The sequence below is a fragment of the Rana temporaria genome, chromosome 6 (assembly GCF_905171775.1).
Source record: "Rana temporaria chromosome 6, aRanTem1.1, whole genome shotgun sequence".
NCBI lineage: Eukaryota > Metazoa > Chordata > Amphibia > Anura > Ranidae > Rana > Rana temporaria.
Window position 1 is genome coordinate 41,273,551 of NC_053494.1, and position 13,751 is coordinate 41,287,301.

Here is a 13,751-nt window from a genome sequence, read left to right on the forward strand (position 1 = left end):
TCTTAGGCGACGTACACACGGTCGGTTTGTCTGATGAGAAATGAACCAAAGTAAATTTTCATCGGACCAAACCGACGTGTGTATAGGCTATCGGTCTGGTTTCCTTCGGTCCAAAATTTCTAAAACATGCTTCAAAAACCGAACCGATGGACCGCTTCCCCCATCGGACCAAACCGATGGTTAGTACAGAAAAGCATCGGTTCAAAACCCCGCACCATGCTCAGAATCAAGTCAACGCATGCTTGGAAGCATTGAACACGTTTTATTCAGCACGTCGTGTGTTTGACGTCACCACGTTCTGACCCGATCGGATTTTGGACTGATGGTGTGTACACATATCAGGCCGTACGGCCACTTCAGAGGTTGAACCGATGAAAACGGTCCCGATGGCTAGTCTCATCGGTTTGGTCCCGACCGTGTGTACGGGGCTCTTAGATCCAGCAGCGTGTAGAGAGCAGGTTTAAACAAACTGTCAACCTCTCTGGGTTTCATATAGTTATACACGGTATGGTTTGTGCCATACGATTGTATTGCGCAATTTCTTGCTTTGTAGTATTTCCTTCCAGACACAAGAGGGAGCCCTTGCCTTGCAAATCACAAGTATATAAAACGAAACATTAACAACATCGAAATGCACGCAACAAATTAAATACAGCTGCTTAGCCTGCAAATCATTTAAATCCTGTAAAATGCAATATTTTTGCATAGTGCAAAGTTATTTTAATTATAACCAAAATATTAATGCATTGTTAATGTAGAGAACCACAAACCAAAAATGCTATATAATTCATGTTTAATATTCAAAGCAAACTCCCCCATCCATTCGTGTCTCCATGCTTTACTTGTTGAGAAAACCTGAAATTTGATATCAAATACTTACCATAATAAATAAAAACTTACAATACAATTATAATGTTATATACCAGAATCCTATACCCACAGTCCATCCAGAGGAAGGCAAAAAAAAAAAAGAGCAAAGTATGAACCAATTTGCTACAGATGGGGAAAAAATCCTTTCTGATCCCACAAGAGGCAATCAGATTTTCTCTGGATCAACTTTACCTATAAATATTAGTGTTCAGTTATAGGTTGAGCACCCATGAGTTATATTATGTACATTTAGGAAAGAATCCAGGCCTTTTTTTAAAACAATCTACCTGAGGTTGCCCAGAACCACCTCTGGAGGGAGTCTGTTCCACATTTTCACAGCTCTTACTGTGAAGAAACCTTTCCGTATTTAGAGATTAAATCTCTTTTCCTCTAGACGTAAAGAGTGCCCCCTTGTCCTCTGTGGTGACCTTAAAGTGAATAACTCAACACCAAGTTCACTATACGGACCCCTTACTGTGTGTATCTATACAGTATACATGTTAATCATATCCCCCTGAAGCCTGGTACACACTATTCATTTTCTTCGACCCGGTCGGAGCCACTGTGCTAACAATGCAAGGTTAGTTCAGCGATCTCCCCCACTGAGCTGTTGTGTTCTAACAGGGGGATTGACCCCCACCAGAACACTCCGATTAGCGCTCTCTGCCATCGGCTGAGAGTGCTGATCTAAATTTGGTCGGATATTGCTTTTCCAGCATGGCCGTCTGACAGAACCAGGCTACACAGCCTGCCTGCTGTCCCTTTCTCAGCAGCATCAGCACTGAAAATGAATGAACAGGAGACAGTGGCTCCTTTTCATTCATAAACTGAAGCAGTGTGAACACAATTTACTCTGCTCAGTTATCACAGGACATAGGAGCGATTGGTAGCAATCGCTCACTGTGTCCAATTAAAAAACAAAGAGGTCAGTAAATGACAGATTTACCAGCCCCTTCCTCCACACTCGTACCCAGCAGCTGGCGGGAAAGGAGAAGAGGGAAGCTGGCTGGGATGAGGGGATGAGGAGGGGGGGCAAAGTAGGAGGACAGGGGGCCCGCAAAAAAGGACAGGGGGTTGAAGCAGTGGCCGGAGGAGCACATAGGGGGAGGAGGAGGACAGGGGGCCCATGGAGGAGGTTAGGGGGCTGAAGGAGGAGGACAGGGGGTCAAAGGAGCGGCCAAAGGAGTACACAGGGGGGGGGGCAGAGGCGGATCAGGGGGCCAGAGAAAAGAGGAAGACAAGAAGGGGGGCCAGAGGAGGAGGACACAGGTAACAGCCGGGGAGGACCGATGCGCAGGGAAGGGTCAGCTGTGAGCATCGATCTCCCTCATGGCCTTTCAGCTGACAGCCACGGAGGGAGAGGAGGAGAAGCGGCTATCCCTGTCTGTGAATCAGGAATCCATCCATGTGTGCAATGTGGGTCACAGTCCCCCCCCCCACCTTCCCCTCAGGGCCCATGTGCAGTGAACACCCTGGCCCGGATTCAGAAAGGAGATACGACGGCGTATCTCCGGATACGCCGTCGTAACTCTGAGTGTGCGGGGTCGTAACTATGCGACTGATTCATAGAATCAGTTACGCATAGATTTCCCTGAGATCCGACCGGCGTAAGTGTCTTACACCGTCGTATCTTAGGCTGCATATTTACGCTGGCCGCTAGGTGGCGTTTCCGTATATTTACGCAAGGAATATGCTAATTAGGGGTAAAGTTACCCCTGCTATATGAGGGGTATCCTATGTTAAGTATGGACGTCGTTCCTGCGTCGAATTTTGAAAATTTTACGTCGTTTGCGTAAGTCGTTCGTGAATAGGGCTGTACGTAAGTTATGTTCACGTCTAAAGCATTGACGATTTGCGGCGTAATTTCGAGCATGCGCACTGGGATTTTTCACGAATAGTTCGTAAAAAACGTCAAATACGCGGGGTCACATGTAATTTAAATAAAACACGCCCACATCATCCGCATTTGAATTAGGCGGGCTTACACCGACACACATACGTTACGCCGCCGTAACATAGGGCGCAAGTTCTTTCTGAATACGGAACTTGCGCCCTAATTTACGGCGGCGTAACGTATCTGCGATACGTTACGCCCGTCGATAGATAGACAATTCTATCTGAATCCGGGCCCCTGTACACATAAATTGTACGCCACTGCATGCTATTTTTCATTTTATGATCTACTAGAACACCCGATTCCTTCTCCACCATTGACTCCCCCAGTCATACTCTTCCTAGTGTGTACGATGCATGCATATTCTTAGCCCCCAAAAACATAACTTTACATTTATCAACATTAAAGTGGTTGTAAACCCACTAACAAAAAAAAGGCATGATAAGCCTCATTATGAATTACTTACCTTAGATCGAAGCCCCCCGCAGCGGTCCTTGTACCCCGCTCCGGCCGGCGACATCGCTCTCAGAGTTATTTCCGAGTATCGTGGGCTCCGGCGCTGTGATTGGCCGGAGCCTTGATGATGTCACTCCCACGCGCATGCGTCAGTAACGGCACACTAGCTGAAGCAACGGCACAAACATGCCATTGCTTCAGTGCGTATCTCCTAAACTGTGCAGGTTCAGGAGATATCCGGGGTAGTTACAGGCCTTATTATAGGCTTTCCTGTAGTAAAAAGTGGCCCAGAAGACAGCCGGCCATTCACAAAGCGACTCACGCTTGCGCAGTAGGAAACGGGCAGTCAAGCCGCAAGGGTAAAACACTGATTCAAGGTCAGCTTGTAAGTTGGAGACATCCTGCAAGAGACGCAGCTTGGACAGCGCTCTGCTCCAGTGTGAAAGCAGTCATGCTTTCACACTGGAGTGACAGGGGAGTCGCTTTGCTATTTTTTACCGCTATAGCGCCTGTAAAAGCCTCTCAGTGTGAAAGTAGCCTAAGCTCCATGAGTGAGGGGACTTCTGGGAATGTACAGAATGTAATGTGCTGTGTAAACTGGTGTGGTCTCTCAATACCTGTATAAAATAAAATATGTGAATCTACCAGCAGGTGGCGCTAGTACGTTACTTTCCCCTGTCCATGCCGTTCTGTACGATGCTTGTTACAACTAATAAAGTTGGAGGTTGTCAACGGAGAGCCTGCTGGGAGTTGTAGTTTTCTATCTCTCAGTTGTTCCTGTCTTGGAGGGGAAGCTGTGAAGGAGGTGAGCTGATCAGAGGCCGAGGCCGAGGAGGAGGAGGAGGAGGAGGAGGGTGGGTGCAGAGGCGAGGTGCAGGTGCTGGTTACACATGAGCCAGACGTATTAGGTAAACAATTAGTGTAGGCCTCAGGCCTGGCTGGAGTGATCAGAACACATGGCTGTGTTTATTGTATACATCATCCTCAGGAAGGCTTTCTATCTCAGGCTGAGTGTCTCCTGCTTGCTGGGAGTTGTAGTTCCTTAGAGGACCTGTCCCTCCTGTGTGTACCCCAGTCAGTGTAGAGCTGTGTGCTGATCACTTCTCATAGATCACATCCCAGGCTGTTCTATTAGTGAGGTCTGTCTCTGCCATTTCTATAATTGTATATATAAGTATAGCAGGACCTGCACCATTCCCCTATAGAGATCTAGATCCCTCCATTCATCTAAGGGCCCCATACAATTAATATATGGCTACAGGGGCCCGTTAATATGGCTACAGGGGCCCGTTCATGTTGCTGTGCAGCCTATAAAACATCACTTCCGGGTCCTGCTGTCACTGTCACCAGCCAGTATGGCCCAGGGAAGAAGTTATTGGACCATGAGCTGCATTCCTTTAGTTTAATTGGAGGACAGGAGAGAGATGGGGGGCCTTTTGTACCCTGATGTCTCATTAACCACTTACCAACCAGCCACATTACATATACTGCGCCAGGGTGGCCCTATTGCACAAAACTACGTACCTGTACGTCAATTCGTGTAATAGATACTGTGGGCGTGACAACAGAAAGGCAGAACGGGGATCTGCATATGTAAACAAGGTGGATCCCCGTTCTGATGGGACAACATAGAGGTATGCTGTTCCTAGTAATCAGAAACAGGATCTCTGTGTTGTCCCAGTGAGCCCATACAGTTAGAACACACACATAGGGAACACAGTTAACCCATTCCCTGCCTGTGTCATTTATACATTGTTCAGTGCATTTTTTTTTTTTTTAGCACTGATCACTGTATTGGTGTCACTTGGGGTCAGATTTGTCCACCGCAATGTCACGGTCCCGCTAAAAAGATCTCCGCCATTACCTGTAAAAACAAAGGGAAAACAAGTCCATAAGGGCTCTTTCACACGGAGCGGATCCGTAATTGATCCGCTCCGTTAGTCCGTTTGGCTCAGCGGGGATTCCTCCGTAAATCCCCGCTGAGCTGTCGGTGGACAGGGCGGTCCCCGCACACTGTGCAGAGACCGCCCTGTCTCTCCTCCGCTCTCCCCTATGGGGAATCGGATGAATACGGACCGTGTGTCCGTATTCATCCGATCCGTTACGCCGGACGGAAGAAAAATAGGGTTTTCTTCTGTCCGCAAAAGCGGATCTTTGCGGATGCGGATGGTTGCGGACGTTAGTGGATGCATCATCCGCTAACGTCTGCAATCCCATAGGGATACATTACAAGTCCGTAAACGGACTTGTAATAAACGGACCGTTTGTCCGTATGTGTGAAAGGGCCCTAAATCTATCCCCTATTTTGTAGACACTATGGCCCAGATTCACAGGAAACAAGGCGCACATTACGCCGCCGTAGGGCAAACACTGTACGCTACGCCAACGTAGCGCGGAGAGGCAAGCCTTGCGTGGCGTGGGTTTCGAAGGTGCACGCCGGCGTAGGTGGAAGTGGGCGTGAACCCATGCAAATGAGGTGTGACCCCATGAAAATGATAGGCCGACCGCCAGACAGGTACGTATCACGAACGGCGCATGCGCTGTGACGTGGACACATGCACAGCACCCCCCTGCGCCTGCTCACAACCACGCCGGCACAACTGCCTAAGCTACGCCAGATCACTGCGTACGCCGTGAACATAACGTACGCCCAGCCAGACATGCGTCCAACGCACAATACGCCGGCTTGTGTTCCCTGGTGCAGACCTGTGCATGTCTGTTGCTGGGTTGAACCTCATTTATGGGGAATAACTTTACGCCGGACATACAACTTACGCGCATCTCGCGTAGCATGCGCCGGGCACACGCACGTTCGTGAATCGGTGTATTTCCCTCATTTGCATATTTGAATGGCTAATCAATGGGAGCAGCACCATGCGCCCAGCCCATATGTGCGCCCACCCTACGCCGGCGTGTGCAAGCTACGTCGGCGGGGTGTAGCCTGTTTTTAAGCGCATGTTGGTTTGTGGGTCTGGCGCGCACTTACGCCGGCACACATTTGCACTTACGTCGGCGTAACGTGTTATATTCTGAATAGGATGCCATTATTGGGACAGCAGTTCTTGCTTGAATAACTGAATATGTATACCATTTCAATGCTCAGATGTTTGACAGGTGCAGTGCGCTTGCATGACGTGCAACATATTTAGTACAGCAAACTCAAGTGGCTCCAGCAAGACCTGAAATTAATATTGTTTTCACTTGTCATGAATAGAGGGAACATGGAAGCACAGCCTGTGGTGACCTCCAAGCAAGCTGAAGAGGTGATTAATGGGTGCCCTACCCAGGTGGTCTGCTCTGCCTTCACAGATCATATTCTGGTTGTGGTGACACAGTACGGAAAGTTTGGCACAATGGTCTCTGTCACGCCTAACACAGTAGCCGGAGACGTGGGCAAACCCACCCTTACCACCAAAGTCCTTCTAGGATGTGATGAGGTAAGCATGACATTTTGTATCTTTTTCATCTGAAAGGACAAGGCATAGGCTCAGTGGTTAGTACTTTTCTGCCTCATAGGCTCTGTGGTTAGTACTCTGCCTCATAGGCTCTAGTGGTAGTACTTCTGCCCTTATAGGCTCAGTGGTTAGTACTTCTGCCTCATAGGCTCAGTGGTTAGTACTTCTGACTCATAGGCTCAGTGGTGTAGTACTTCTGCCTCATAGGCTCAGTGGTTAGTACTTCTGCCTATAGGCTCAGTGGTTAGTACTTCTGCCTTCATTAGGCTCAGTGGTTAGTACTTACTGCCTCATAGGCCTCAGTGGTTAGGTACTTCTGCCTCATAGGCTCAGTGGTTAGTACTTCTGCCTCATAGGCTCAGTGGTTAGTACTTCTGCTTATAGGCTCAGTGGTTAGTACTTCTGCCTTCTAGGGGCTCAGTGGTTAGTTACTTCTGCCTTCTAGGCTCAGTGGTTAGTACTTCTGCCTTCTAGGCTCAGTGGTTAGTACTTCTGCCTTCTAGGCTCAGTGGTAAGTACTTCTGCCTTGCAGCACTGGCTCCTCCACTGACTGCTTTTAGTTTGCATGTTCTCCCTATGCTTGCTTGGGCTTCTTATGGAAAAGAGAAATATGACAGCCGCACTCCCAAAAAACCTTGATGGTTGTCTTTATTTAAAAAAAAAAGCAAAGCTGCACTACAAGTCACGGCACACAACACGGGAGTAAAACAGCTGGCACGTTTTCGCACTATAAATTGGCTATAGCTGTGATTAAGCACTCAATTTATAGTGTCGAACGCGCCAGCTGTTTTACTCCCGTGTTGTGTGCTGTGACTTGTAGTGCAGTTTTTTCCTTTTTTTTAAATAAAGACACCATCAAGGTTTTTTGGAGGTGCGGCTTGTCCATATTTTATTTTTCCATTTGTTTGTCTTGTGCATTGCCAGCACCCTTGATCTCCTGAGAGTATGGGTCCTTTCACACATGCGGACCGTTTCTTTAGATCAGTTTTTTATCATCAGTTGTCATCTGTTTTTCATCAGTTGTCATCCGTTTTTTCATCAGGTTTTTTCATCCGTTTTTTTTTTTTTTTAGAACTTTATTTTTATTACATATTTTGATGAAAAAACGGATGTTAGCGTCCGTTTTTCGTCCGTTCGTTTTTTGACAGAAGAAAAATAGGGGTTTTCTTTCGTTCAAAAAAACGTAGCTTAACAAGGACGGATGTTAACAGACGTTAGCGGATGCTCATCCGCTAACGTACGCTATCCCATTGGAAAGCATGCAGTCCGTAAACGGACGTATGAAAAAACGGACGAACGGTCCGCACGTGTGAAAGGACCCTATAACAGATCATCCTAACACAATCCACCTGGAGCGGTAACTTTCTTTCTTTGCTTGGGCTTCTTACCATACTATTAGTATAATTGTCTGTTGTCTCAATTGTCCGTAATATGTGCGTACAAGCTAAAAGTCCCAACTGTGGCCTCTTATGGCTGACCCCCATAAGGCGTGCACACTAGGTGTGCCCAGGCACACCCTCATCGCCCTGTGCAGCACAGATTTCGCTAATCTTCTCTCCCTCCGGCTGTTGCTGCGGGGATGTTTTAGGATGAGTGGAGGAAGGGGCCGGTAAATATGTAACTTACCAGCCCCTTCCATCATGAGTAATCGGTAGTATGTGTTTGAGCTTTGGGGTGCACATGCTAATGCAACAGGTTGCGCACACCTATGCTGACCCTGGTAACACTCCCTTGCATACACATTTCAGGCATGAAGCCAAAAATAAATAAATAAGGGTTTTGAAGTTAGAGGTGTGCTAAAGATCATAACACAGTGATGACAATAGGGAAGGTAAAAGTATATTTATCATTTACAAACTTTTCATAAAACTTGGTGTTCTGCATAGTATGCATGTGGGCTAGGATTATCCAACAACAATCCTTCGTTTAAACCCCATAGGTTTTGGGTAAATGCTGCAAGGGTAAGAGGTCTCTTGGCTATCATTTGGGGACCATTTTGGGGCACCAGTGCATTCTCGGCACTTTTCACGTCCTTCTGAATTACAGCTGGGCATCACTTTCTCTATAGACCCTTTGGGATGTGTGATTATCCCACCACTGTCTATCCATTTTATGGTGTCCTGTCCTTTTAAACTCAGTGTTGTATTATGGAGGTGCAGAGCCTGGCTTGGATGTGGACTGTGGCAACCTGAATTTGCATATAGAGCACAATGGTATTTGTTTATGGGGGGGACTTGACCTGTTAACCACTTAAAGCAGAGGTTCACCCTAAAACAGTTATATACCATTACATCCAGCATACTTCCGACATCTACAGTATGCTGTTTTTTTTTTTTTTTGCCGTACATACCCGTTTTATTGTTATTTTTCCTTCCGTGGTTCTGGCTCCCGCGGGAGTGGGCGTTCCTATTCAGAGGTTAGAGGATTGACGTCTGGTGATAAACTTCCCCTGGCGCATAAAGAGCATCACCAGTTTTCCCGTAAGTAGCCTGACCTGCGAGTTGGCTCTATACGTCCCCTGCGCCCGCCGTGTAGAGCTGACTGCGCAGGCGCCATATAGAGCCGACTCGCCGTTCGGCTACTTATGGAAAATTCGTAAAGGACCTGGCAGTTTTTTGCGATTCGGCACTGTGTCTCTTTAACTGACAATTGCGCGGTCGTGCGACGTGCTCCCAAACAAAATTGGCGTCCTTTTTTTCCCACAAATAGAGCTTTCCTTTGGTGGTATTTGATCACCTCTGCGTTTTTAGTTTTTGTGCTATAAACAAAAATAGAGCGACAATTTTGAAAAAAAAAGTAATTATTTTTTACTTTTGCTATAATAAATATCCCCCAAAATATAAAAAAAAAAAAAATAAAATGTTTTCCTCAGTTTCGGGCGATTCGTTTTCTTCTACATAAAAAAATCGCAATAAGCGTTTATCGATTGGTTTGCGCAAAAGTTCCAGCGTCTACAAAATAGGGGATCGTTTTATGACATTTTTATTAATAATTTTTTTTGTGACTGCGACATTATGGCGGACACTTTTGACACATTTTTGGGACCATTGTCATTTTCCACAGCAAAAAGTGCTATAAAAATGCACTGATTACTGTGAAAATGACAATGCAGTGAATTGGTTAACCACTAGGTGGCGATAAGGGTTATGTGTGCCCTAAGGGAGTGATTCTTACTGTAGGAGGTGTGGCTGTAGGCGTGACGTCACGTCACTGATTGTCATTCCCTATAACAGGGAACAGACGATCAGTGTTACTCCACAGTGAAGAACGGGGAAGGTTACACACACCTCTCCCCGTTCTTCAGCTCCTGTTGACCGATCGCGGGACACCGGCGGCGGTTTGGGTCCCCGGGCATGGTCACAGAGCTTCGGACCCGGTCACGTGCGCGCGCCTGCGACCCACGGCTGGGCTCTTAAAGGCGACGTACCTGTACGTGCCTGTGCCCAGCTGTGCCATTCTGCTGACGTATATAGTCGGTAAGGGGGTCCTTATGTGGTAAAGTAATTGTAAACCACCTTTAGCCCACAGGTAAGGCCTAGATTTAAGGCGTACCTGTAGGTGTGCAAACAAATATCTCCCCAAACCTAAAAGGTTTAGGAGATATTTGCAGAAAAGACAGGCACCGATGTCTACGGCGCATGTGATACCCAGAAGTCACTCCGGGTGTCATGGCGGCGACGGAGGAGGTGTCCGAGGACCGCTGCGGGGCTTTGATCTCAGGTAAGTAATTCATAATGAGCTAGTATGTTATGCATACTAGCTCATTATGCCTTTGTCTTACAGGAGTTTTTTTTATAATTTTTTTTTATAGAGGGTTTACTTTCTCTTTAAAGCGTTAGTAAGCACTGCATTGGATACTTGTACCTACAGGTACGTTTATAATAAAGCGCCGTTTAGGAGAATTCACTGCTTCTGCAGCTGATGACATTACCCGGTGCAAACGCGATTCTCATGCCATCCCTTCAGAGCTCAGTGCCATGGCTGTGACATATGCGTGACATGTGCATATGCGTGAAAGTGATGTCATCGCAGCTAGAGCCAGCAAACCCGGAAGCAAGACTGAGTGAAGATGGAAGCCCTGCCAGCGGAGGGGTTAGTTTTAAGGGAAGTGTTTCATAATGTGCTAGTATGTGATGCATACTAGCATATTATGACATAAGCTTTCAGGGAGAAGTTTTAATGCAGGAGTTTACTACCAATTTAAAGCAAATCTGTTAAAGTGAAGGCACGTATGGAATGCATGTGCATACCCTAATCCCTTAACCAGCCTCTAATTCCTGCTGTTATGCTCTTAGCTAAAGCTCTCTACCTCACACACATTTCTGCAGACCAGTAAAGCCCCGTACACATGGGCTGCTTCAATAAAAAACGGCCAACATTTGTTTGGCCGGATTCTGACGCAGGGGCATGACCGAAATATGTCTACTGACTGGCTCCCGATCAGCACTGACCAGAGTGTTATGGCGGGGGGCAGAACATAATAGAACAGCAGGGGAGATCACTTTACTAACATTGGATTGTTAGTACAGCGGCTCTCACCTGATTTTTATGAATTTTTTTAAGCCCTCTGGGTTGAACAAAAATACTAGCGGTGTGTACGAGTCTTAAAGTGGTACTAAAGGTTTCTTTTATTTTTTAAATAACAAACATATCATACTTGTGAAGTTCCATTTGCACAACGTGGCCCCAAACCTCCTCTTCTGGGGTCCCACGGCAGCTCTCTCGGCTCCTCCCTGCAATAGCTAACCCCCTCTGGGAAGCTCTCTCCCGAGAGGGTTTCCTTGCGGGCGCGCTCCCTGTCATACACTCGGCGTCCATAGACGCCTAGTGTATGACTTGGTTCCGCCCCCAGGTGGCCTCGTCATTGGATTTGATTGACAGCAGCGGGAGCCAATGGCTGTGCTGATATCAATTTATCCAATCAACGCAGAGACTCCGTGGAGAAGGGGACGAGTCGAGCAGGTGAACTGGCTTGGGTAAGTAAAATGGGGGGGGGGGGGGGGGCTAGGTGGCCTGTGATTGCAAGGTGTTTTTTTTTTAACCTTAATGCATAGGCTTTGTAACCCCTTTTCTCAGTTATAGTGGTGAGGCAAAAGGAATAAGTGGAAGGGAGCTTCAATGCTACTGGGAAGTGTGGTACTCATAGTTTACCTGCACTTTATACCCGACATAAATTTTGTACTTTTTTCCTTTTGATGTGTGTACCATGTTTTAACCACTTTAGGACCGCCTCCAGCAGATATACGTCGGCAGAATGGCACGGCTGGGCACAAGCATGTACCTGTACGTCCTCTTTAAGTGCCCAGCCGTGGGTCGCAGGCACGCGCGCCCGCGACCCGGTCCGAAGCACCGGGTCGCAGGCACGCGCGCCCGCGACCCGGTCCGAAGCACCGCGGACCTGATCGCCGCCGGAGTCCCGCGATCGGTCCCCGGAGCTGAAGAACGGGGAGAGCTGTGTGTAAACGCAGCTTCCCCGTTCTTCACAGTGGCAGCTTCATTGATCGTGTGTTCCCTAATATAGGGAAACATGATCAATGACGTCACACGTCCAGCCCCGCCCCCCTACAGTTAGAAAAACATATGAGGTCACACATAACCCCTACAGCGCCCCCTAGTGGTTAACTCCCAAACTGCAATTGTCATTTTCACAGTAAACAATGCATTTTTATAGCATTTTTTGCTGTAAAAATTACAATGGTCCCAAAAATGTGTCAAAATTGTTCAAAAATCGCTGATCGCGCCATTAGTAGTAAAAAAATAAATAATTAATAAAAATGTAAAAATGCAATAAAACTATCTCCTATTTGGTTTGAGCAAAATGTATAGTGTTTACAAATCGATAAACGCTTATTGCAATTTTTTTTTTTTTTTACCAAATATAGTAGAAGAATACGTATCGGCCTAAATTGAGGGAAAAAAAGTTGTTTTTAAATCTTTTTGGGGGATATTTATTATAGCAAAAAGTAAAAAATATATATATAAAGGTTTGAATGGGTCTGATGTGCGAAGCAACTGTTCATGTTCCGCCATTTTCCTAGCACAGGTAAGGAAATAAAAGTCCATCTGCTGTTCAGTTCCTTTTTATTAATAATTGTCTTTATTTTTATTTCTCCAGCCTCTGGTTCACGTCTGTGCCAAGAATTTGGTTAGCTTTGTATGTGAAGAGTCAAAGAACAAGCCGGTACTTCTAGGCCTGGCGCTAAAGGACAAAAGTTCGGACTGTATTACTGCCCTGAAAGTCCTGATAAAGAGCTGTCAGGTTTGGTGATGGACTGAAAACCTTTCTTATGGCTCATCTGGAGAAGTATCGCTGGAAATGATTATTGAATACATTTAGAATGTGTATATTGGATGTTGCAATAACTTTTTGTATTACATACATTTTGTATATAAGCTTTTCTGCTTGAGCTCTGAGTTTTCTTTGTGTTTTATGAGCAAGAATCGTGTTTAAGGTCTAAACTGTGTGAATCCACAACCTGCAACCATACCACTGGGACCTTTAGGCCCCTTTCAGACTGAGGCAGGAGCTGCGGTGGCGGTATACGCCGCTAAAAATAGTGGCGTTATACCGCCGGGATTCGGCCGCTAGCGGTGCGGTATTAACCCCCGATAGCGGCCGATAAAGGGTTAATACCGCCTGCAATGCGCCTCTATAGAGGCGCATTGCGGGCGGAATTGCCGCGGTTTCCCATTGTTTTCAATGGGAAGGAGTGGTATACATGCCGCTCCTCTCACCGCTCCAAAGATGCTGCTGACAGGAGATTTTTTTCTCTCCCGCCAGCGCATCGCCTCAGTGTGAAAGCCCTCTGACTTTCACATTGAGTCTGCAGTAATGGAGTTTTTCAGGCGGGATAGCCGCTCTTTTTTTAGCGCTGTACCGCCTGAAAAACTCCTCAGTGTATAAGGGGCCTAACACTTTGTAGGAGGTTTTCACAATGACCAATGCTCCACAAGTAAGCTTTGCTGTTTTATTTCATGAGACAATCAACCAAGATTTCTGGGATGTTGAGAAAGAGAGGATCTGCATGTCCTCATGACGTCAGTTGAATGATTTATTAAAGTGGCGTTCCACCAGC

The 13,751-nt window shown here is 46.6% G+C and overlaps 1 protein-coding gene across 3 annotated transcripts; it reads left to right on the forward strand.

Annotated features, from left to right (window-relative positions):
- The first annotated feature begins 3,917 nt into the window (after window positions 1-3,917).
- Window positions 3,918-13,082, forward strand: PSMG3 (proteasome assembly chaperone 3). 3 transcript variants are annotated; one of them, XM_040356695.1, is made up of 3 exons: window positions 3,918-4,025; window positions 6,435-6,657; window positions 12,791-13,082. In XM_040356695.1, the coding sequence occupies exons 2-3, from the start codon at window positions 6,442-6,444 to the stop codon at window positions 12,941-12,943; spliced, it is 369 nt and encodes a 122-aa protein (XP_040212629.1). In that variant the 5' UTR covers window positions 3,918-4,025; window positions 6,435-6,441; the 3' UTR covers window positions 12,944-13,082. The 3 variants fall into 3 exon arrangements, with proteins under 3 accessions (XP_040212629.1, XP_040212631.1, XP_040212630.1); XM_040356697.1 differs by having other exon boundaries at window positions 3,938-4,025; window positions 6,429-6,657; XM_040356696.1 differs by lacking the exon at window positions 3,918-4,025 and adding an exon at window positions 4,053-4,128.
- Window positions 13,083-13,751: the final 669 nt, after the last annotated feature.

Bases quoted from the DNA above. Each gene is read 5' to 3' on its own strand.
- PSMG3 (XM_040356695.1), top strand. From the start codon at position 6,442: ATGGAAGCACAGCCTGTGGTGACCTCCAAGCAAGCTGAAGAGGTGATT. The intron at 6,658-12,790 runs GTAAGCATGACA...TTATTTCTCCAG, and splicing joins TCCTTCTAGGATGTGATGAG to CCTCTGGTTCACGTCTGTGC.